This window comes from Oryza glaberrima, chromosome 2 (genome assembly GCF_000147395.1).
Source record: "Oryza glaberrima chromosome 2, OglaRS2, whole genome shotgun sequence".
Classification (NCBI taxonomy): domain Eukaryota; kingdom Viridiplantae; phylum Streptophyta; class Magnoliopsida; order Poales; family Poaceae; genus Oryza; species Oryza glaberrima.
Genome location: NC_068327.1, coordinates 16,701,136 through 16,723,366, shown reverse-complemented (window position 1 = coordinate 16,723,366; position 22,231 = coordinate 16,701,136). Strand labels below are relative to the sequence as shown.

Below are 22,231 nucleotides of genomic sequence, written 5' to 3'. Positions count from 1 at the left end.
GCCGATCCATGGGCCAGCAAAATGCAGGGTCGATTCAGTGTGAGAGCCCGAGAGGGTTCTTCGGCTGGCCGTACGTCCAATGTGCCCCAACCCGCGTGACGCACGGCTTTGCGACGCTGCAGCTACATGGCTTGCTCTGCTGCTGATTCCTGGACCACTCAAGACTTAACGTTCGTCGGCCCTGCGCTTAATTTCAACGAATTCGAACCAGAGCCAATGAATGATTCGGGGAAATGCACGCATGTGAAGGTTGTTTGTTTTACGCGCTGTTTGTACTTAATTCGATCTGTCAAACAGATTTACCTTTTCTATTGATTTGCAGTGGAAATGAACTGATCAATTTTATATTCTGGCCTGTAGAACGTTAAGTAGAAAAAGGAGATGTCCCATTTGAAACATCTTAATATATACTACGTGAAAGCAACAAGCTATCTCAAAAGAGGATGTGCCACGTCATAGGAAAATTGGTAGCCGTCAGGTGCAGCTTGGAGCAAAAAATTTACTGTTGGATATGAAATCTGTTCTAGCCAACAGAGAATCAAATAAAAAACAGGTTGTCAGGATGCTTCACGAGGCTTCTAAGGTGGTGTTTGGATCTAGGCGACTTAACTTTAGTCCCTGTTTTAGCCACTAATTTAGAGTATTAAATATAGACTACTTACAAAACTAATTACATAAATGAAAGCTAATTCGCGAGACAAATTTTTTAAGCCTAATTAATCCATAATTAGATAATGTTTACTGTAGCATCACATAGGCTAATCATGGATTAATTATACTCAATAGATTCGTCTCGTGAATTAGTCCAAAATTATGGATGGATTTTATTAATAGTCTACGTTTAATATTTATAATTAGTGTCCAAACATCCGATGTGACTTAAAAGTTTTAGTCCCATCTAAACAGGGCTTAAGCCTGGATGGTGGGTCAAAGAAAAGAAGTCACGAGCAGGTTTTATATTACCGGTTGACCACTAAATTTTAAGCCCCATCAAAATTTCGACCAAATTTACTGTTTAACCTTCAAAATTTCAATAGAAAATTAATTCCGAGCAGTGTCGAAACATCGAAAAACCGCGAAAACCGACCAGCTTTCGTCGGCTCTGTGAATCCTGGTCACGAGGAAGAAAAGAAGACGAAAAAAACATAACAGGAGGTACTCCTTTTCCCTATGCAACCGGTGAACAAACTTATTACCCATCTGGCCATCTGACCATAAAACGCAACTTTAGAGAAAATGCAAACCAATTTTTACACTAATAAAATTAAAACGTATTTTCTTTTATTTAAATGAAGCTTGATTCAAATCAAAGCACATCTATACAATTGACAAGTAAAAATAAATTCAGTTTAACAGAAAAAAAATATATAGTGAAATCAAATCTGTAGTTTTTATACAGATTATTCGCATAAATTTAAAATACTACACATATCGAAAAGATATTTCTTAATAAAATTTTACATTCTTATCAAAGTAACCTAATTAATAAAATCCAAAATTAAGAAAGAGTCCTAAATAGCACTCATATATCTGTTACTTGGGATCGTAGGTTCATATATATATATAAAACTACAATCTACTAGCTGTTTTTAGTCCTATGATTTTATAGCAATTTCAAACTTAGTGTAAAATCTAATTATTCTATATTATTACAGTTTATATGTACAAGGCTTTTACATAGACATCGAAAGTAACATCTAACACACAACATAGTGCGTTAACTCACTGTAATATATTGTTTTTTTTGGAATAAGAGTACAAAAAGACATGTCTCTTTTTCGTTGATAAAGAAGGAGATTATCAACCTCATATTTTCGCTTATATTTATGTTTATCAGCCAAAATTTAAATTTTCAACTTTAAATTTGGAGTTGATTTTGGGATTTTTTTCATCATAGTTTTTTTTTCGGTCTTTGCTTTTAGATCGTTAGAACACGTATATAAAAATTTTATTCACAAATTATTTTTATTTGCAAATATGCCATTTCTCTTTTTTTTCTTCAATATACCGAACGATGGAACTTTATAATATAACGTTGCAGCTCATATACAAGTTTTATGTAGGTATCCAAAGTCGCGCAACGCACGACAAAGTGGCTTGTTTTGAAGGAACACCACAAAAACAAATTGAAAAGAAGAGTAGGAGACAGGCTTTAATTTGTTAACAGAATATTTGGTTGCTCAGGAAGACGCTTAGGGTCTGTCGTTAACAGGTGAGGATCCTCTACCATAATATCACTATCATTACAGTCACTGATACGTGGGTCACATTCTAATATTTCCTCACGTTTAAGTGTCTATATAATAGTGTCATTATGGTAGAGTATGTGAACCTACCAATAATAGAATTGGAACATCCCTTCCCATCCATTCACCAGGGTTCTTTTCCTTTCCTTTACGGCCGTGCTACTTCTCGTTGTTACTAGGCAATCTACTTATCTTCTAAAATGCAATTTTAATCCTAGTTACCCATTATTCATATCTCATTTCATGTCAACCCTCCTCTTATATTATTATCCGGATCCCAACCATCTTGACCCATTATCCAAGATTAATAGTATAGTCAATTGTTAGCTCCAAAAATTGATACATCATCTATAGTTATTTTAATAGCTTATCCATATAATGGTTTTATATAAATATAGATTGCAACACTCATATTTGGCCCACGTCTCATATAGAGATAATATTTTGGAGTCCACGCAACAACTAGTAATAAATTTATAGTCTGTTTTTCTTCTCTCTTTCTTCACAGTTAATCTATAGTACGTCTGCTTAAACATAAGTAAGAGGCTGCCTGATGGTTCTCAAAGGAGATGGTTGAGCTCATTCTTTACGTTCTCCGACAAGTGGAGGGAACGGACGAATCCTCGTTCCTCCAGGCTAATTTCGTGGGGAAAAAAGAAGTCCAACCTGAAATTTCAAAGGGAAAATTGGAACCATGCCATTATAATTTTGTAAAATTTAAGATATACCATCCTGACCCATATGTCATTGACTCATATGGGTGCTACATGCCATTGAGATACCGATGGCATATCTTAAACTTTACAAAAATTATAATAGCATGGTTCCAATTTACCCAATTTCAAACGGCCCTCGTTTGCAGAACTTCTTTTTTTTTTCGAGGACTCATTTGCAGAACTTGAATAAGAAGAAAAGCCTCCTTCTGAACAAAATGCAAACGCAAGAGCAGGGAAAAACACGCGTGATCCGCGTGTGATTTCGACTCGTACGTCTCCGCATGCACACACGCCGCGCGCGGCGCGTGATCGAGATTTGCCGCGACGAGACATTGACCAGACGAGCCCGGTATCTGTCGCCGGAATGAAAAAGAAAAACAAAAAGGAACAGTCGACGCGTGCCAATCCAACAGTTAATCAAGATGGACAAGCAATCTGTCCCCTTCACCCATGGTGAACAGTGTAATCCACATTGTTTCCAGTTTTAAGCCACTTCGTAGTGCTCCATTTATGTTGCTCGATTCAGGATGTCAGTGTTTCAGCCACTCCTGTTCTAATTCAGACCTCATTTATTCAGAATTGAATTTATCACTGCGGCTTGCAAGTTGCAACATCGATCGGTTGAGATTTTTTTTTTCAACTTTTTTAAGTGGACACCTATGCTGTGCTTTAACGCTGTACAAAATTCTCCATGGTAGTGTACTCGGAGTAGTCCTGACGTACTAAGGCATGTTTAGTTCGTGAAAAGAAAATTTCTAGATGTTACATCGGATGTTTGGTCAGATGTTGAAGGAGGTTTTTGAACACGAATAAAAAAACTAATTTCATAACCCGCCTGAAAACTATGAGACGAATTTATTAAGCCTAATTAATCCAGCATTAGCATATGTAGGTTACTGTAGCACTTATGGCTAATCATGTACTAATTAGGCTCAAAAGATTCGTCTCGTGATTTTCATATAAACTATACAATTAGTTTTTTATTTTATCTATATTTAATGTTTTATGCATGTGTCCAAAGATTTAACGTAATATTTTTGGGAAAAAAGGGTTGGGGAACTAACCAGGCCTAAGTAGAAGTACTTAGCATCAACATTAGTATTGTGTGGTTGTTCACACGCAAAGGAAAGAGTATTTCCGTACACGACGGCAACACGTATGAATGTACCATCACACGTTTGGTGTGCCCTGTTCCGTAGTATAGGTAACAGACGCACGTAAAATACTTCACGTCTCTGTATTAATTTGACCGTTCATGTTAAGATATGCCGTGTCTTACTACCATTGGAGGGCTGTTTTCATTTGGAGAATTTTCTCCACCAATAATAAACATCTACTCCCTCTGTCCTAAAATATAAAAACCTCGAATCGGATGTTATATTTTCCAGTGCTACGAATCTAAACATGCTGCTCTATCCAATCCGATTCTAGATTCTTATATTTTGAGAAGGACGGAGTAACATAAGTAAATATGTACCCTCTGTCCCCTAATATAAGAAATTTTGGTATTTTACTTGTACTGTTTGACTATTCATTTTATTTAAAATTTTTTGAAATTATTATTTATTTTATTTGTAGCTTACTTTATTATTTAAAGTACTTTAAGCACAACTTTTCGTTTTTTATATTTACATAAATCTTTTAATAAGACGAGTGGTCAAACGTTATAAGAAAATACTACCTCCGTCCCAAAATAAGTTCAGCCGTGGATATCTGTGCCCAATGTTTGTCCGTCCGTCTTATTTGAAAAATTTATGAAAAATTTAAAGATATTTAGTCACACATAAAGTACTATTCATATTTTATCATCTAATAGCAATAAAAATACTAATCATAAAAAAATTTTAAATAAGATGAACGATCAAACGTTAAACGTGAATAGTGTAAAACTGTAAGATGAACGGTCAAACGTTAAACGTGAATAGTGTAAAACTGCACTTATTTTGGGACGGAGGGAGTAGTGAATATCTGTTATATTATATTAGGGAATGGGGTTAGTACATGGTATGACCGCATACGTTTATACTGTATATTATTTTTTATTTCTTTTTGACACAAAAGGGTTAGCAATTGATCGTTTCCAACTGAATGTCCCGATTCCGCGATGGCATGCATCGATCGTGTTCCCAGCGGGGAGCCAGCGCGGGTGTCCTTCAGTTCTGCTGTTCACAAGTTCAACGGGTCTCGCTCTCGCATACGCGGTGAGCCAGGGAGTGAGGGCGCCCATCTCGTGCTGCTGCCTTCGCGGGGAGGGAGAGGGGCCCCCGCGGAGTCGGAGTCAGACGACGAGGCCGCTTATAATTCTTTGCCTTTTGCTTTCGACGGGGCCCGCGACGCGGGTTCGCGCTGGAGGCGAACGCGTGGCGCGACACCGCAGCTGGCCTGGTGTGCCCCCTCCCCCGCGTTCAAAACTCTCGCCGCGCCTTATCCACTTCTTCTCCCTCTCCACCTTTTTTTTTTCCTTTGGTTATGATCAAGAGTGTACGACGGTAGGAGTAGTCGTCGTGAACAACCGGCGGGTAGTCGATGGTACCCTGCCGGATCATACGCTACGGCGCACTTTTTTTACTGTGATAAAGAAGTACTCCCTCCGTCCTATTTTAAGTGCAACCATAAGTTTTTCACCTAATTTTAATCATTCGTCTTATTTAAAATTTTTTATAATTAGTATTGTTTTATTATAAGATGATAAAATATGAATAGTATTTTGCTCGTGACTTAAGTTTTTAAATTTTTTCAAATAAAACGGACGGTCAAAATTCGGCGTGGAAAACTATGGCTGCACTTAAAATTTATATAAGTTTGATTAAATTTATAATTTAGCAACATATATAGCATCAAATTAGTTTTATGTTTGTTTTGTATAGGAAAACACTAAATTTTTCTATAACCTTAGTTAAACTTTAAAGAAATTTAATTAGGAAAAAGTCAAACCAATTCATAATATGATGAAACGGAGGACATAATTATCACCATTTATGCTTAGTTTCCAGCTTAGGTCAAGCTAGAGCCCATGAAAGATTTTGAAGTTATTAAAAAGAAAAAGGGGGAGAATGACTACTATTCATTTCTTATGCTAGGATTTTTGCTCCCGCATGAAAAGCATGGGAATATGAAGTCTGCTCATTGGTTTGTCAGGTGCATCCAAAAGTTTTAAACATAATTATAGATCTTATTTCGGGATTTTTTTTCCATATTTTATTATATAACTTTGCCTTTTTAACCACGAATGGTATAAATATAAAAATTATCTTTTACTCACATCTTACTTATGGTCCTACCCTAATATTGCATTTCATTTACACGAATAAAACTAGTAGCAATAACAAAGAAAATAAAAAAGCTCCAGCCGCCTACAAGTCTAGGAGAAGGTGATTTCAAAAAGAAAACAAAAAAAAAGGGAAATCTAGAAGGAAGGCCACTCCTAACCCACAGGATTAATCGTGTGACGTGTCCAACCAGCGTCCTCCACTACCCGTATAAAAAACCGCGCTTAACTTGCTAACCACCCAAAATGTGTCGTTAACCCCTTCTCCTTCCTTCCTCTTCCAGTCTTCCTCTTCTCCTCTCCACCACCACCATTCCTCCCCCCTTCTCCCCTCCTCCCCGCGACGCGAAGGCGACCACCACGCCCATGCCCTCCGTTCCTCGCGGCGGCGCGACCGCGACCACCACCACCAGCAGCAGCAGCTAGCCCCATGGCCAAGTCGACGCCCGCTGCGGCGGCGGCGGCGCCCGAGGAGGCGACGGCGGCGGCGCTGCGCCTCCGCCTGCGCCGCCTCGTGGCCGCCGTGACAGCCGGCGGCGTCGGAGGGGAGGAGGCCTTCGACGAGGCGGCGTCGGCGCTCGCGGCGCTGAGAGACGCGGAGCTGGGGCCACCGCCGAAGGACCGCCCCGGGGCCGGGGCGGAGAGGAGGAGGAGTGGGCACGCGGAGGCGGCGGTCGTGCCGGAGCAGTTCCTCTGCCCTATCTCGTCGGAGATCATGCGGGACCCCGTCGTGCTCGCGTCCGGCCAGGTATAACCTCCGTTTTTTCCCTGTGGGGGACTTGGGGCGGGGGGCGGTTAGCCGGTAGGCGGGTTGGGTTGATTGATTCACACGCTATCGTCAGTTTGCTGGTCAAAATCGGGTCCGCTTCTTCGGTTTCCGGGGAGTTTTCCAATCGCTGTTCTAGAAATCCCCCATCTCGTCGGGTTTCGTCGAGGAAATCAAAGCAAAGCGCGTTTAGTGGCAACATTGATTTGAGTCAAAAATTTTTTTACCTCAAGTTCATTTACTACTACTACTACTTCCATTTGTTAAGAAATTGTAGTACTACCAACAACTGTGCCCAGTAACTTCTGTTGCTTCTTTCTAGTACCCTGTTCTACTTTGTCCCTATCCTCTTGAATTCTCGGTGCTTCTAGGATGTCTGATGAATCGTCAAGCTCGAGTACCGTAATAAATTGAATTGCGTGGCAGAGTACGAGCTCCCGATGACACCACCACCTGTCCCTTTCTCTCGGCTCTGATTGCTTTTTTTTTTATTTCTATAGTTTAATGTCTATACAGGCTTTCCGCTAGTGATCCTCCTCCTCCCCCCAACTCTTTTCTTCAGTGATATGATTGCTGTCGTGTGAAATTCTACGAAGATTTCGCAAAGAAACCTCCTGTTAATCCCCTGTCTCTTTTTTACGGGCCAATTGATTTTGGTACAGTACAACTGATCCTGTCTGTTTCTTTTGTCCTTTTAGATTGCCCTGTTTGATTTTGTACCTGTGTTCTCTGTATCTCTGCGCGCGGAATTGATGAACATTTGTGGGCAATAATTTCGCATGGCACACTGCTTCATATCCTGTTTTTTATTTTTTTTTCCTTGGAAGCAACTCTGCTCCGTATCGTGGAAATAGGATTAATGAAATCCGGTTTTTATTGCTAATATTTGGAATATTTAATATGTGTATCGCAAAAAATAACTTCTGCTGCATATTGACCTGACACGCCACATTCTAGCATCACGTGATGAGTTATTGCTGTTTCCATATTTGCTTGCTGTTTCTTTGCCTTTCTCCCCATCCCCAAATCATAAAAGGTTTCAAGTTATATTCGGTCTGACGTAAACGTAAGCTCTTGGTGAATTGAATGCTTGTTTTGGCTATCTTTGATGTTGATGCCGTGGTACTAGCTCATCGTTTGCTCTAGTTCTCATGTCTAGCATTAATACGGGAGTTTTGATTTGTTCTTTGGCTGTTTTAATTACTACACTAATTTGGAAGTAAAGTGTTTGCAAATTCCAGATGTTAAATTCTGTAAGGAGTGAACTTACCCGTTCCTTATCTTAGACTTGTAAGGTGTATGCTTATTTTGATATTTTGGAGGTGCAATTTTAAGATTTTTCTTTTTCAGTTTTATTTTTTTAAAAGAATTCATAAAACTACTAGAAGTGAGTTGTACTGTTGGTCTCTGCTGCAGTGGCCGTTCAAATACTCAGTGTTAACTGCATGTTCGGGTGATGGGTTTTTTAGCACTGAAATTGGATGTCCCTTTCAGAGATGTGCTGTACTCCATACTATATGCTAGCACTGCAGTACTGTCCTAGTCCAACCTTGTCGGCGTGTCTTGCTCAGTTTTATCTAATAATTCAGAAAATGTGTCAATTCAGACTCTTGAATAAGATTATTGTTGTATAGGCGGTCCCAGATTTGGCACTGTGCATTAATTATTAGTATGCTTTGGCATAATTCCTTTATATTAGCTGCTACTGCATGCGGTCCCTGATTTTGACATTGTGTACTGGGGTTCGTGATAGCTTTTTGTTTGGCATGATTCAGAACAGAGAAGTGGCTTGGGGTTAATGATAAATAACATCAAGAACGAGTTAGTTATTTCTGCATCAGGAATTCAGGATCACTATGACTAACATCAGGAATGAGTTAGTACTATATTTTTTCACCAGGATCACTGTGGCTTACTAAGAAATTGATCACATTGTATTGTATAATTACTGAAAAACTACACAGCTTATAAATATATCTGGCAAGTAGTCATTGTTTTCTGAGCTGCAGTAACTAATATATACTCCCTCCGTTTCACAATGTAAGTCATTCTAGCATTTCTCACATTCATATTGATGTTAATAAATCTAGACATATAAATCTATTTAGATTCATTAACATCAATATGAATATAGGAAATGTTAGAATGACTTACATTGTGAAACGGAGGAAGTAAGTTACATTTGAAGGGCCATTTTTTTTTTGGTCTTGTGCAAGAACATAATGTTTTCCTTTCTTTCTTTCTTTTTGGTGTGCTAGCTTGAGATAACTATTCTATTCTCCTTGTAGACATATGATCGCCGCTTTATTCAAGAATGGTTAAGTGCTGGAAACAGGACATGCCCACAGACTCAGCAAGTCCTCTCTAATACAATTCTCATCCCAAATCACCTTGTTAGAAGCATGATTGCACAGTGGTGTACAGAGAATGGAATTGCTCTTTCGCCACTTGAGAATCAAGAGGAAGATTTAGTTACCAACAATGAGCGGAAGTCATTCAGTGAATTATTTGACAGGATCTCATCCTCGTCAAACATATCTGAGAAGAGGCAAGCTATTAAAGATCTTCGACTGCTAACTAAGCGCAATAGCTCATTTCGAGCAGTCATTGGAGAGAATCCAGATTCCATCTCACAAATGATTTCTGCTGTCTCCAATCCAGAACTGGAAAGCAATTCTGAAGTTCTAGAGGACACAGTGACAACAATTCTAAATCTTTCAATTCATGAGAGCAACAAGAAAATCATTGGAGATGACACAAAGGCAATCACATTCCTCATAAGTGCCTTACAGTCAGGAACCATGGAGGCCCGCAGCAATGCTGCAGCTGCCATCTTCAGTTTGTCTGCCCTTGATAGCAATAAGGCGAAGATTGGTGAGTCAGGTGCAATGAGGCCTCTGGTTGATCTTCTTGAACACGGGAGCATGACAGCGAAGAAAGATGCAGCATCAGCTATTTTTAGTCTTTGCAAGATGCATGAGAATAAATCAAGAGCCACAAAAAGCGGAGTTATTGACGTGGTGCTGAAGGCGATCAGCGATGAGTCACTCACTGATGAGTCGCTGACTATCCTTGCTCTGCTATCAAGTGACCATGAGACGGTGGAGGAGATCGGCGAGACTGGTGGCGTGCCTTGCATGCTCCACATCATAAAGGATGACCAATGCAAACGTAACAAAGAGAATGCGGTGGCAGTGCTCTTCTCTATCTGTATGTACGACCGCACGAAACTTAGGGAGGTCGTCGAGGATGAGAACCTGAATGGCTCTCTGGCCTGGCTCGCACAGAATGGCACTTCGAGGGCGCGGAGGAAGGCTGCTGGTATCCTTGACAAGCTAAAGAGGACAATTCACAAAACGCACTACTCCTGTTAGTCCGGGGCTGGGTGCGTCGGATATGTAACTAGACGAATAAGGTTGGGGATGTTCATTTGGTGTATATATTGAGCTGCATATATGTCTACTCTTTGGTTCGGTACATAAGTTTACAGTTTTCAGAGTAAGTAGTGGAAGGTGTTGTCTTTCCAGAGTGAAAGTTCTTCCCCGTTCTTCTGACTTTTGCAGTCCCGGTCACTTGTTACTGCAGGTCTTTTCTACCTGATCATGAAGTCTGAAGCACATTTTGTGCTATGAATTTTGCTCAAATCAGATTGATTTTCTACCTCTATTGGTTCAAAGTGTATTGTCGCAAGGGTTGGAACCTTGAAAATCATGATGACGAGCTGCAACTTTCATATCTTCGTTAGGAGTAGTAAGTACTAGTAAGTACTGTATAGTACATCACTCATTCAGCTGTTGTCGTATCATCTCAATTGAACTGCTGACTTGTGAATGTTCAGTCCCCTTCCAGGACTGTCGGTGAGCCTTCTATTACTAATGATAATCAGACAGACATATACACTGCCTCACTGGACTAGGGCCAAAGTTGTCTCGTTAAGTCACAATAAGGGGCCCAGCTCCCTGCAATAGGTCCTAGCGTGTTATGCTGTTACTAGTACCTCCGTTCTCGGAGGACGACCTAAAATATGTGTAGTTCATATGGTGCTGATATGAACAATCCACAACTGTGCGAGACAGAGCCAAGGTGTAAACTGCTCGATATGTTTGCTGGAACAGAAAGGAAGGTATGATAGATAGGCATCTCTTAAGTTTCGATTTTATCCTGTTGCCTTGCTGCCACATTAATCTTGAAAAGGACAAGGGAAATGTTCCTCGTTGTTCGGTCTTCGGGCTTTTGCACGGTTTTCCGATCACAGAAACTGAGCAGGCCGAACAGCCCAACTCTGTGCGCAGCTATTACTCCCGTCATCCTTTTGGAATAACTTAACCTGAGATCCCTCAACTTAACAGTAAGATTTTCTGAGGTGGCTTAACCACAAAACCAGAAATATATACCTCTCAATTATGTAAAACCATCCCAAAAAAAAGTCCCTAGATAGTATAGACATCCGGTTTCGCTGACGTGGCATCCTAGTCAGAAAAAAATAAAAAGATAATATGTGGGACCCACGTGTAAGTGAGAAGAAAATAGTAAGGGCCCACTTGTCAGCATCATCGTCTACCTTTCTACCTTCTTCTCTTTCCCCTTTTCTTGCCGCAGAGGGGAGAGCTGCAGTAGTCGCCGCGGCGGCAAGCGGCCGGAGCAGCGGCGGCGGAGAGCGGAGTCGGCGGCAGGCGAGCAGCGGCGGGCGAGCGTGGCTGCGAGTGCTGATGGCGGACAAGCAGGCAGGCGGAGCGTTGGAGAGCGGAGCAGGCGGCGGGCGGCGACGGGCGAGCGCGACTACTAGCGGCGACGGCGGGCAAGAAGGCACCCGGAGCGACGGAGAGCGGTGCCTGCGGCGAGCGGCGGCCGCAGCTGCTGATGCTGAGCGGCGTCGGGCTGCGTGGGCAGCTGGAGAAGCACGGCATCCTCCCGTGTTGGACCAGCCCACGGTCGGGCAGGGCATGGTCGGTTGGCTAGCTAGCTGCATGCAGTGTGCAAACTAATTAATGGATGTTTCATTACGACGACGACGACGGCCGGAGGCAGACGGTGCCGCCGCAAGAGCAGACGCTGTATGCAATGCGTCGGCTGGACATACGCGTGTTCCGTGGCGGGTTCCGCGGCACGTTCCGGAGGCAGGCGAGTGTGGCGGCGGAGCATTGGCGGCCTGCCCATCCTCCTACTCACCGTCGAGCCCTCTCCCGGCCGCTCTCCTCCGCATCCTCCGCCGGTGTCGTGCCGAGGAGGTGCGTGGTGCCGTGGAGGCAGCGTGGCTGGCGACAGCAAGGTCGCCGCTCGCCCCTCACCCGCCGTGGCTCCAGATGGGGAGAAGCGGGCGCCGGCTGCCGCTCCCGCCGTCGCGGGCGGTCACGTGCGAGCGGTCACGCCGGCCGCCTCTCTCCCCTTCTCTGGCGCTGGCCGCCTCCTCTCCCGCTTCTACCCCGCGCGCCGCAGCGCCCATGGCGCCGGCAGCCGCGCCCGCTCCGTTGTCGGCCGCCATCTGCTCGCCTGCGCGTGAGAACTGAGAAGTTGAGAAGAGAAGAGAAAAAGGAAAGAAAAAAGAGATGTGGGGCCCACATCATTTTCTCTCACTGACATGTGGGCCCCACATATTTATTTAATTATTTTTTGTTGACTAGGATGCCACGTCATCAAAATCAGCCATCAATACTGCCTTAGGACCCAAATTAGACGGTTTTGTATAGTTGAGGGGTGAAGATTTCTGGTTTTGCGGTTAAGGGACCTCGAAAAATCTCGCTGTTAAGTTAAGGGACCTCCGGTGAACTTATTCTCATCCTTTTCCCTCGGCCAAAAGTCCAATATAACTCCCTCAAACTGTTGTTGGAGTTTGATTCGCATCACTCAACAATATAAAACAGGGTATATTGCCTCCTCAAATACTAAAACTAGTGCAAAACAACTCACCCGGCTGATTTTAAGGGTGGTTTCGGCTGACATGGTGTCTACTTTATAGCCCAGTCATCAAAGAAACTAAAAAATAGACATGAGACCCACATGTAAGTGGCTACCTCTCGTCTTCTTTGTCCACCAGTTCCCCTTCTCTTTCCTGGAGACTCCGCCAGGGTTGGAAATTTTGGTCATTTCGGACCCCTCCGATACGATATTATTTCGGTCGAACTTTTTCAATTTTTTCATGCATTTTGGTAATATTTGTTCAAATTCAACTAAATTTAATTCAAAATTTCGGCGAGGTCCAATCAAATTGGCTAAACCGAAAGGTTTAACCCTGGGTTCCGCGAGTAGCAAGACCTTAAGCTACCTCCAAGGTTAGTAGGCTATGCGGTGGAGGACAGATGCCAGAGATAGAATTTAATCTTCTCCGCCACTTCCTACTAGCCTACAAAGGCGATAGAGCGCGGGTCTCTAGAGATAGAATTTAATCTTCTCCGCTACTTCCTACTAGCCTACAAAGACGATAGAGCGCAGGCCTCTAGAGATAGAATTTAATCTTCTCCGCCACTTCCTACTAGCCTACAGAGGCGATAGAGCGCGGGCCTCTAAAGGTCCCTTAAACCGATCTGCCAGTGAAGGGCCGGGTGGGGAGAGCAGAAAGGATGGCGACAATCTCCATTCCTCCTTCCTCGTCCACCTTCTCGCCCAACTACACCAAATAGTTGGAGAGGAGGCATGCCTAACACAGGACAATCCTTCCTCTTCGAGCTCACCGCCCTCCAATGTCATGAACATGGCCACATCCACCACCTCCTTACCAGCACGTGAGTAGGCGGTTGCTGCAATGGCAGCAGGTGCTTGGGGGAACAACGTCGATTGTTATCATTGCTGCACAGAAGAACAAGTCCATGGCTTGATGAATTATTGAGACTAATGTACCGGGCCTCGTCGAGGTCTCATGTAGCCGGGACCCTCATCGAGCTCCCGCGTTGCCATTGGGCTCCTCAAGCCACTGATAATGTAAATCTGGAGGCTGTGGCACAAAGCTCGACTGCGGGTAAGCCACCAGCAGCAAGGGGGGATGCGTAGTCCACAAATCACATGCCCATGTGCTGCCAAGTTGTGGACCGAAAAAAAAAGAAGCACAAATGCTCCCGGCCACCTCGTCCCTCATGCTTCCACAACATGGCAGCGAGCGCGTAGGCGAGTTCCAGACTGTCATGATGAAGGGGTCTAAATGACCTATACTACCATCCCATTAAGGTAGTAGAAATGCGGAAGGGCATTCTCATCTATAGATGTTTGGGCGTGGAGGGGTAGTATTGTATAATCTTGCACACCAGTTGGAAATCCTAATTAATCCTAGGAATTTTGGGCCGTGCTCTAGGCTGAGCATTTAGACTCTTATTGGCCAAAGCCGATGTTGCTCTTATATATCAGTATCATACGAGTACAATATTTGGGACAGCCTAATCTAGTCGATGTCGGCTTGGCGGCATAGATCTCCAACATGTAGTCGACGACTAGTGTAGTCTTCTTCGACGAATATGAACTCGGTGAGATTGGGGGTAGCTAGATCCCTTGTGTCGGCCTCTGTGATACTGATTGGGTATGTCTAGGTTACCTTTGTTGTCTGTGGCTTGCGTTAACAGTTGGTGTGTCCCCCCTCTCCTCCATAGAGGTCTTGTATTTATACCCATAGATATCCCCTTGTCTAAGTAGAACTAGGGAGACAAATATGGATACGATCTGAGTGGTTCTTGCAGTTTGCAACCTGAACTCTGTTTCTCCTTACTTATCTGGAACACCTTCCATATATAAGGCATGATTCTGTATCAGACTTGGTATATGGTGGGCCCCACTGAACCTAACCCAAGATCATTGGGTATGCTTTATACGTAACACTAACAATATATAAAGCCACCCCACCACCCAGCCAGCTGGCTAACTCCCCAACCCACCCCAACCCAGCATGCAGTGCTCCTCCACCCTGAGTCAATGCAATGCCAACATCTCCCTCTCCCTTCTCACCTTCCACCTCCACTCCAACTGTCGGCATTCTCTGCTACGACCAACACTTTCATTGCCCTCTGTCGTGCGCCTCTCCTCTCCCCATGGGGGCTCATGATGTGTCGGCGGGGACGATGACAGCTCCAACTCTTTCATCCATATATGGATTGTGCATAGCTCTATTTGTATTTGTTTTTGTTGATATGAATGTGTGGCTGATTCGAGGATTTTGAAATAGCTCGGTTAGTCTGGTCATGACCGAAGACCGAGCGGTACTAACTAAAGCCAAATTTGTTGGCCTTCATTTTTTTCTCAATGTAATTCGGTTTCCATTTCCAGATGATTGAACTTTTGAAATGATTGAAGAACTGAACCGAATAGTTTGGTCTAACCGAATGCTCACCCCTAAAGATGTCTGTGGAGTGGTGCCACTTGTGTATCAGTCCACTATTTAGTTCGTTTTAAGCTTTTGCTATATTTATGCATGTAAGAGTCTAGGATGTTTTGTAAGATGTCGATTTATGTATCAACTTTATCTCTTGTGTACGTTGGCTGGTCATGGATAAGAATTTAATACACATTTTGTCTTCCTTGACGATCCACGATCATGATGGCGATGGGTTAAGCGTAGGGAGCAGATTAGTGGAAGTGAACTAGAAAGAATAATTCTGTTTATTTTGGCAAAATTTGCTATAGGACATGCATCAAAATTTTGTGGTTATCTGTAGATATTAAAAAAGTGATATAGTCCAAGAACACCATGAAAATATGGTAATTTATTGGAGAGCACTCCATCAGTTGTTTTATTATTTCTAACCAATTTAGAGAGACAAACGTTTTGAAAGTACGAGATTACCCCTGCCACCCGTCGATTATTCAACCAATTCCCATTTCCTAATCTCTCTCCCAGCGTCACACCCCAACCCTCGCAGACGGTGGCACGGGTGTCAAGTGTGAACAGCAGCGAGCGGCGGGGCCATCGTTGACGGTGGCGAGCAGTGGGGAGCAAGCAGGCGGCAGTTGGGGCGTCAACACAACAGCGGCGAGCGGCGGGGTCATCAATGGTGGCGAGCGGTGGGGAGCCGACCCTAGGAGGCGTTGGCAGGAGTGTCGTCGACGACTCGACGGGAGCAAGCAACGGGGAGCAGCTGAGAGCGCAACAACAGTGACTGCGTGAACTCAATGGCGAGCATCAGTAGAGTTGTCAAGTCCCTGGGATGAAGTTGCTGGTTCGTTTGATTTGATGAGCACTCCGGGGAAGAGTGTTGTTGTGGTGTTTTGTTTATTTTCGTGAATTTGTGCTATTGTGTACTTAGTATGAAATGTGTGGATAGGGAGACTAAGTCAGCATGCCAACGTACATTCAACGCCATGCTATTTGGCGCTGAGGTGTCTAAATTCAACGCCACACGATTTGGCGCTGAACAAAAGAGTCAGTTTTGAAATAACTTTTGGCTACTCTTTATTTGTAAAAATAGTTTTTACAAAGGGTCAAATTATCAAAATTTATGCTAAATTTGACATTGTTGTGTGTACACGTTACTATACTAGCTCTACTCAATCTTCGGATATCACAGCCACGCCGGTGCACCCCGCCAATAGCATCCTCTCCGCCCATGGCCCATGCCGCGAACCAGTGGATCTCTAGCCGCGACGCTAAAAAATTTACGAATATTAGGGAAGGATCTAATATCAAATAATTAGAAGGCACTACTAGAAAAATAATTTATTGTCACGAAAAAAATTATAGCATCAATGCTAAAATTGTGGCAATAGATACATGTTGCCACAATCTTAAAATCGTTACTAGCCGTAGTAATAAATAGCGTGGTAACAGGTTATTGCAACGATTTTTATTTAGTTGTAATAAAATTTGATATTGCCATAAAATGGATGTGGCAAAAAATATATATTGCAACACTTCACATGGTTGCAATAAATAACTATTGCCACCACTCCATGTGTGACATTAGTTATACGTACCAAATTAAATGTTTCAATATTAATTTATCATCCTAACTGTCTTCTTTTGATATCTTGTCATGTTCAGGATTCGAACCCAAGATCTCTCCCTTACGCGTGCTCTCTATGACCAACTCACCTATGCATCAGTTTTGTTTAAAAATGCATACAATTCCATTTGAGACTGTCTAACTTAGATTTGAATCATAAATTTGAGTATTTAAAAGATTTCAAATGAAAAATTTAAGTTGTAGATCTCATAGAGAGCTATAAATTTCATATAAAATTTATCCTAATCCGTGTCCATATGAAAAGAATAAGTTAAATTATGAGATAATAAATTTTTTATTGCAACGAACTAAATGTGTGGCGATAGAACATGTTTTTTTGCAATAGTAATGTTTTTTTTGGCGATAGCTCATTTCCTATTGCAACAAAAAAACTGAATAAAACAACGATTGTAAATCGTTGCAACAAAATATAGTTATTTGCTACAGAAAAAATATCATTGTGATAGTATAATATATTGCCATGAATTATTTTTCGTTGTAATAAATTGGTAGCGATAGCTCAACCCCTCTTGTAGTGAGGGTGAGGCTTTGAATCTATATCATCTAGCTCATCATCTTGTAAAGCTAGCCGAAAGACTTCTGGGTGTTTCTCTGTACCCACGACGCTGGCCGCCGAAGCACGCTGTTGCTTTCGTCGTTGACTGTAAGGAGGATTTCAGAGATTGGACGAGCAAAATGGGCAATGAGTCCGGTTAATCCAGACCAGATGGTCTGCATGGATGGCACTGTGGCAGGGGTAATTAATATCATCTTTTCAAAGTGTACGTTTCTCTCTCCAAATAGACCACATCCTTCAACAAATTATCACATTAATAGTGTTCTCGGACGATATCGTGTTTTTCTAGTGTCCACCGGTAAATACCACAAACTTGATATCCATTTATTTTTGATAGAGTTGGATTCGTGGTGCGTGGCTTACTATCTGCATTAAGCGGCTATATTTTGCGGCCAAATTTATGTATTACGTGTGCCTCGTGGTAAAACCAGTTATTACGGTTAGATGACCATTTTTTTAACTTATTTAATTTATTTATGTGTCATAGTTATGGATGCAAATTGTTGTTGAATGGTTCCATGGTACAAATATCGTGGGACATGACCACATGGTCCACATATAATAATTAAGCTGCTACGGCGCGTAATCTCAAAACTATTTGCATGGTGAATCACTTAAATCCGTTGAATTGAAGACGTACAGATTTTTGTGAAACTATTTGCATGGTGAATCACTTAAATTCGTTGAATATGTAGTTTTGTGAAACAAGCTCTTAAATCCGTCTTCTAGCAAGAAAGATAATGTCTGAAGATAAGAGATTGGAGGACTGAACAACGGGCCAGAGTATCATATAATCTGTGTTGCAGGGTAGCAGAGATTGTAAACGAAACCTGCATAAAGCAGTGACTGATGGATGAGCTCAAGCTACACATATATTGGAAGGGATGGCATTTGCTAGATTTCAGGTGGCTGAAAATTTACACCTAAAATTACATATTGTTAAGCTTAAGTACTATATATAGTGCACACTTTTAGTTCGTTATAACTGCAATTTTGCTGTTATATATGGTTTTACTTTATAATCACCACACCTGACCAGGTCATTACTGATGGGCTTAAATCGTCAACTCTAACGGATTTGACGTGATAAGTGGTTAACGATGATAAAATATCATCTGTAATGGATGAACACCCGTGACAGATGAGTCAACTATGACGGATGTGTAAGTCATCTCTGACGGGTCATAATTTGTAACGCCCCGATTTTCGGTCGGGATTAAAAATCATTAAATAAATCATTTCTAGAAATTATATTAAAAGTTAAATCAATTTTATCAAGTGAAATTATAGGGGAAATTAAAATTTCCTTTAAAAATCATTGGCCAAGAATATTTTATAATATTCTTTGTGCCCTAATAAACTCTCTGAAATTTCCCGCGAATTTTCGGAGCTCAAGAAGTATTTATAAACACACAAAGTTCATTTAATCAATTAAAATAAAAAGAAAACCAATTTAAATTCCCCTTCTTTCCCTTGGGCCGGTTTCGGCCCAAGTCTTCTTTGCCTCCCCAAGGCCTGGGCGCCCTCCCTCTCTCTAAGGCCGGCCACCCCCTCCCTTCTCCCCTCGGGCCGCCGGCCCAGCTCGCCTCCTTCTCGAAGTCTGTTTTGACTCCCCCAACCGACCTCCTTTCTCTCCCTCTGGCCGACAGGTGGGACCCAAGACCCCACCTGTCAGCTCTTCCTCCTACCTCCGGCCAACCGCCATGGCTGCCGTTGCCGCCCACGATTGCCGCCGAATCCGCCACCTCCTCCACTCCGCACGCCCACACCCGGCCGTGGGACTCTGCCGCCCCATGTCCTCCTCATTCCCCCACCTCTCCCGCAAAATCCGGCCGCCACTTCCCCACGTCGCCGCCACCTCCATCCATCGGCCAATGCCGCCCAAATCCAACTCACCCTGGCTCCATCTCACCCTCCCGAGCCTATATAAACCCTCCCCGTGCTCCCCTCGTTCGTTTTCCCCCCTCCCCCGAGCTTCCCATCGCCTCCCTCGCTCTCCCCGCGTCGCCCCCGTGCGCCGCCGCTCGCCGGCAACCCTCCAGTCGCCCGCCACCGCCGCTAAACCCACGGCCGCACGCCGCAGTTGGTCCCGCCGGCTTCGCCGCGCTATGCCGCACCTCGGCATCCACTTCATTTTCCTCCTCCACCGCCGGAACCACCTTCCCACCGCGAGGCCAAGCCACTACCGCCACTCACCGCCTCCATGTCACGACCGGAAATAACCCAACGGGCGTTCCTTACGTGCGTGTATTATTCCTTGTCCCAGGAGGCAAGGTACACCAAAAGTTGATGCGATTCAGAGTTTAACAAGCGGAAGCGTAAATAATTAATTTATTACATGGGCGGCGAAGGCCCAGCACACACAAAGACAAACGGGAAACAGCGGAAGACTAGGGCGACGACCACAGGCGCTTGACGGCAGGCACGAGCTAGACACCAAAGCCTTCATCTTCCAGGAACTCCTCTTCTGGGTTTGGGAAAAATTGAGCAAGACTAAGTACAACCACCGTACTCAACAAGACACACCCACAAGTGCAGAATAAATGCATGGGAGTACAAGGGAGCCATAATATAGGGGTTAGGGTTTGTAGTAAACAGCATTTAAAGACACTTAGTTGCTCAAAGCTATTTTCTAAATACGATCCTAGAGCTATACAATGTTATTAATCAAGGCCGTGAACCCATACGAACCTGCCTTAACCCAAGGCCTACGATGATTCAGACCGAACTGGCAACCCGACCCTGGGTTCCAGCTCGTCCCAAGCCAACCCAGGCCAACCATTCCACATTTTAGTTGTTAAGCAGGTTTTAAGAATTAAAACACTAACTTGGGTACATTGCTCGGCTTGCCCATAACCGAGGGCGCGGCTATTCGAATAGATTATACTCTGATCAGAGGTGTACATCTTTACCCACAAGACACATCTTTCTCACGTCTAACCACGTGCCACATACCACCACGGTATACGGACGGAAGACGTGACATAGTTTCCAACCCATCCTAGCCATAGACAAGAGTACCGACCCAACCCCACCTACGCCCGGAACCCCCGGGACAGGTAGGTAGGACTGAGCCCCTAGCAGCAGGACACCCGCCCTGTGCCATGACATCTCGACTACCGGGCCGCAGCTCGTGTAGCCTTCATTTGCCCTAGAGATGTCCATCGACCCCCGACTTCGTCCATCTCCATCCGTGTACTTTTGTTTATAACCAGACTGAGCCACAAACTAAGCCTTACCCACTAGACATGTGGAAGTACGGTAGTGCTTTGCAACAGAGGCCCGAAGACCGGTCCTTAAATGGCCGAGGTGCTACTATCAAAACCATGCACCCCAAGCCCAGCCTAAAACCATTTTGAGGATTTTGAATAGAGGGGGAGGTGTGGATCCAATTCCACAATAATCCAACCATTCCATAGTGTCCAGGTGATAAGAATATTCCCAAAGTCTAGAGTTGTAAAACCACCTAATGTTGCCTAATTAACCAGCGAAGCATCTACCTAAACTCATACTAGTGGTACCATGAGTAGAGTGTCCACTAGTTGGGGTTTTGTTTATTTTAGGGTGAACAAGGTAATAATAACAATAACAATAATAAGGTCATAACAAAGGTAAATAGGCATGGCTAAATAAAACAGTGATAACGCGGGAATTTAAATAAAGCGATAATGCAATAATTTAAATCAAAATAGTTTTATAAAATGGAATTCAATATGTTCAAGGATGATGTGACTTGCCTTGCTCGCTTTCCCAAACGTCGGCTTCAACCTCCACGAAGAGCGGATCTTCCGAAGCTGCAGCGTCTACACGACCAACGGAAAAGAAAAAGACTTTTACTCCAATAAACTCCAAAAAAAAAAACAGGAACAAAGCACAAAAATGGGTTCTTGACTTCTTAAGGAAAAATTAGAGACTTGAACTGTCCAATTCCGAGTTCAAATGGCCAAGTTATGGCCATTTGAAGTTTATATGCTCTTTAAATAAATATTTGCGAGTTTCTTCATTTAAATTTTAATTTAAAAAGGGTTTATTGCGTCAGCCGAGGGGAGGGGGCGCGTGGACCGGGTCCACGGGAGTGGGGCCCACGCGGCAGCCTCACGGTCCATGGTGGACCGGGTGCACCCGGGCTCGCACCGGCCGGCGCCGTAGGCCCCACGCGTCAGCCGCACCCAAGGGCGCGGGCGGCTGACGGCCGGGCCCCACGCGGCAACCACTCTGCGCGCCCGAGGGCGGCCAAGCCGGCGCGGTCGGCGGGAGGCGGCGCCCCCGCGCCCTGATGGTCGCCGCCGGCGACCACCGGCGCGGTGGAGCGGCGGCCGAGAGAGGGGAGGGAAGGGGGAAACGAGGCGGCGGTCCACGGCTCACCCCGGGGTGACGGCGGTGACGGAGGAGACGGCCGGAGTGGAGGGAGGCGATGGCGCGGCTCGGGTCGACGGGGACGGCGGCGCTCCGGCGGTCGGCGACCGAAACGGAGGGGTGGACGAGGTCGGCGAGGATGCGGCGAAGCCGAAGGAGGCGGCGCCGAGGTGGGAGACGGACCGGAGCTTGGCGGCGACGGCGGAGAGAGAAAGCGACGTCGCGAGCTCGAATCCGGCGAGGAGGAAGGGCGGCGAGAGGCGGAAACGGACGGAGGAGGTGCGGGGAGGGTTTAAATAGGGTTGGAAGGGGGAGAGAGCGGCCGGAGGGGAAGGAAACCGGCGCGGGAGGTCGGCCGCCATCAATGGCGCCGACGAGATTTGCG

At 44.3% G+C, this 22,231-nt stretch overlaps 1 protein-coding gene across 1 annotated transcript; it reads left to right on the top strand.

Moving 5' to 3' along the window:
* Nucleotides 1-6,466: 6,466 nt before the first annotated feature.
* Nucleotides 6,467-10,658, top strand: LOC127763121 (U-box domain-containing protein 9-like). The gene is made up of 2 exons (XM_052287739.1): nucleotides 6,467-6,978; nucleotides 9,285-10,658. Exons 1-2 carry the CDS (start codon nucleotides 6,661-6,663, stop codon nucleotides 10,368-10,370), a joined length of 1,404 nt encoding a protein of 467 aa, XP_052143699.1. The 5' UTR covers nucleotides 6,467-6,660; the 3' UTR covers nucleotides 10,371-10,658.
* The last annotated feature ends 11,573 nt before the right edge of the window (nucleotides 10,659-22,231 follow it).

Coding starts and splice junctions, on each gene's coding strand:
- LOC127763121 (XM_052287739.1), top strand. CDS start 6,661: ATGGCCAAGTCGACGCCCGCTGCGGCGGCGGCGGCGCCCGAGGAGGCG. Junction 6,979..9,284: donor TCGTGCTCGCGTCCGGCCAG/GTATAACCTCCG, acceptor TTCTCCTTGTAG/ACATATGATCGCCGCTTTAT.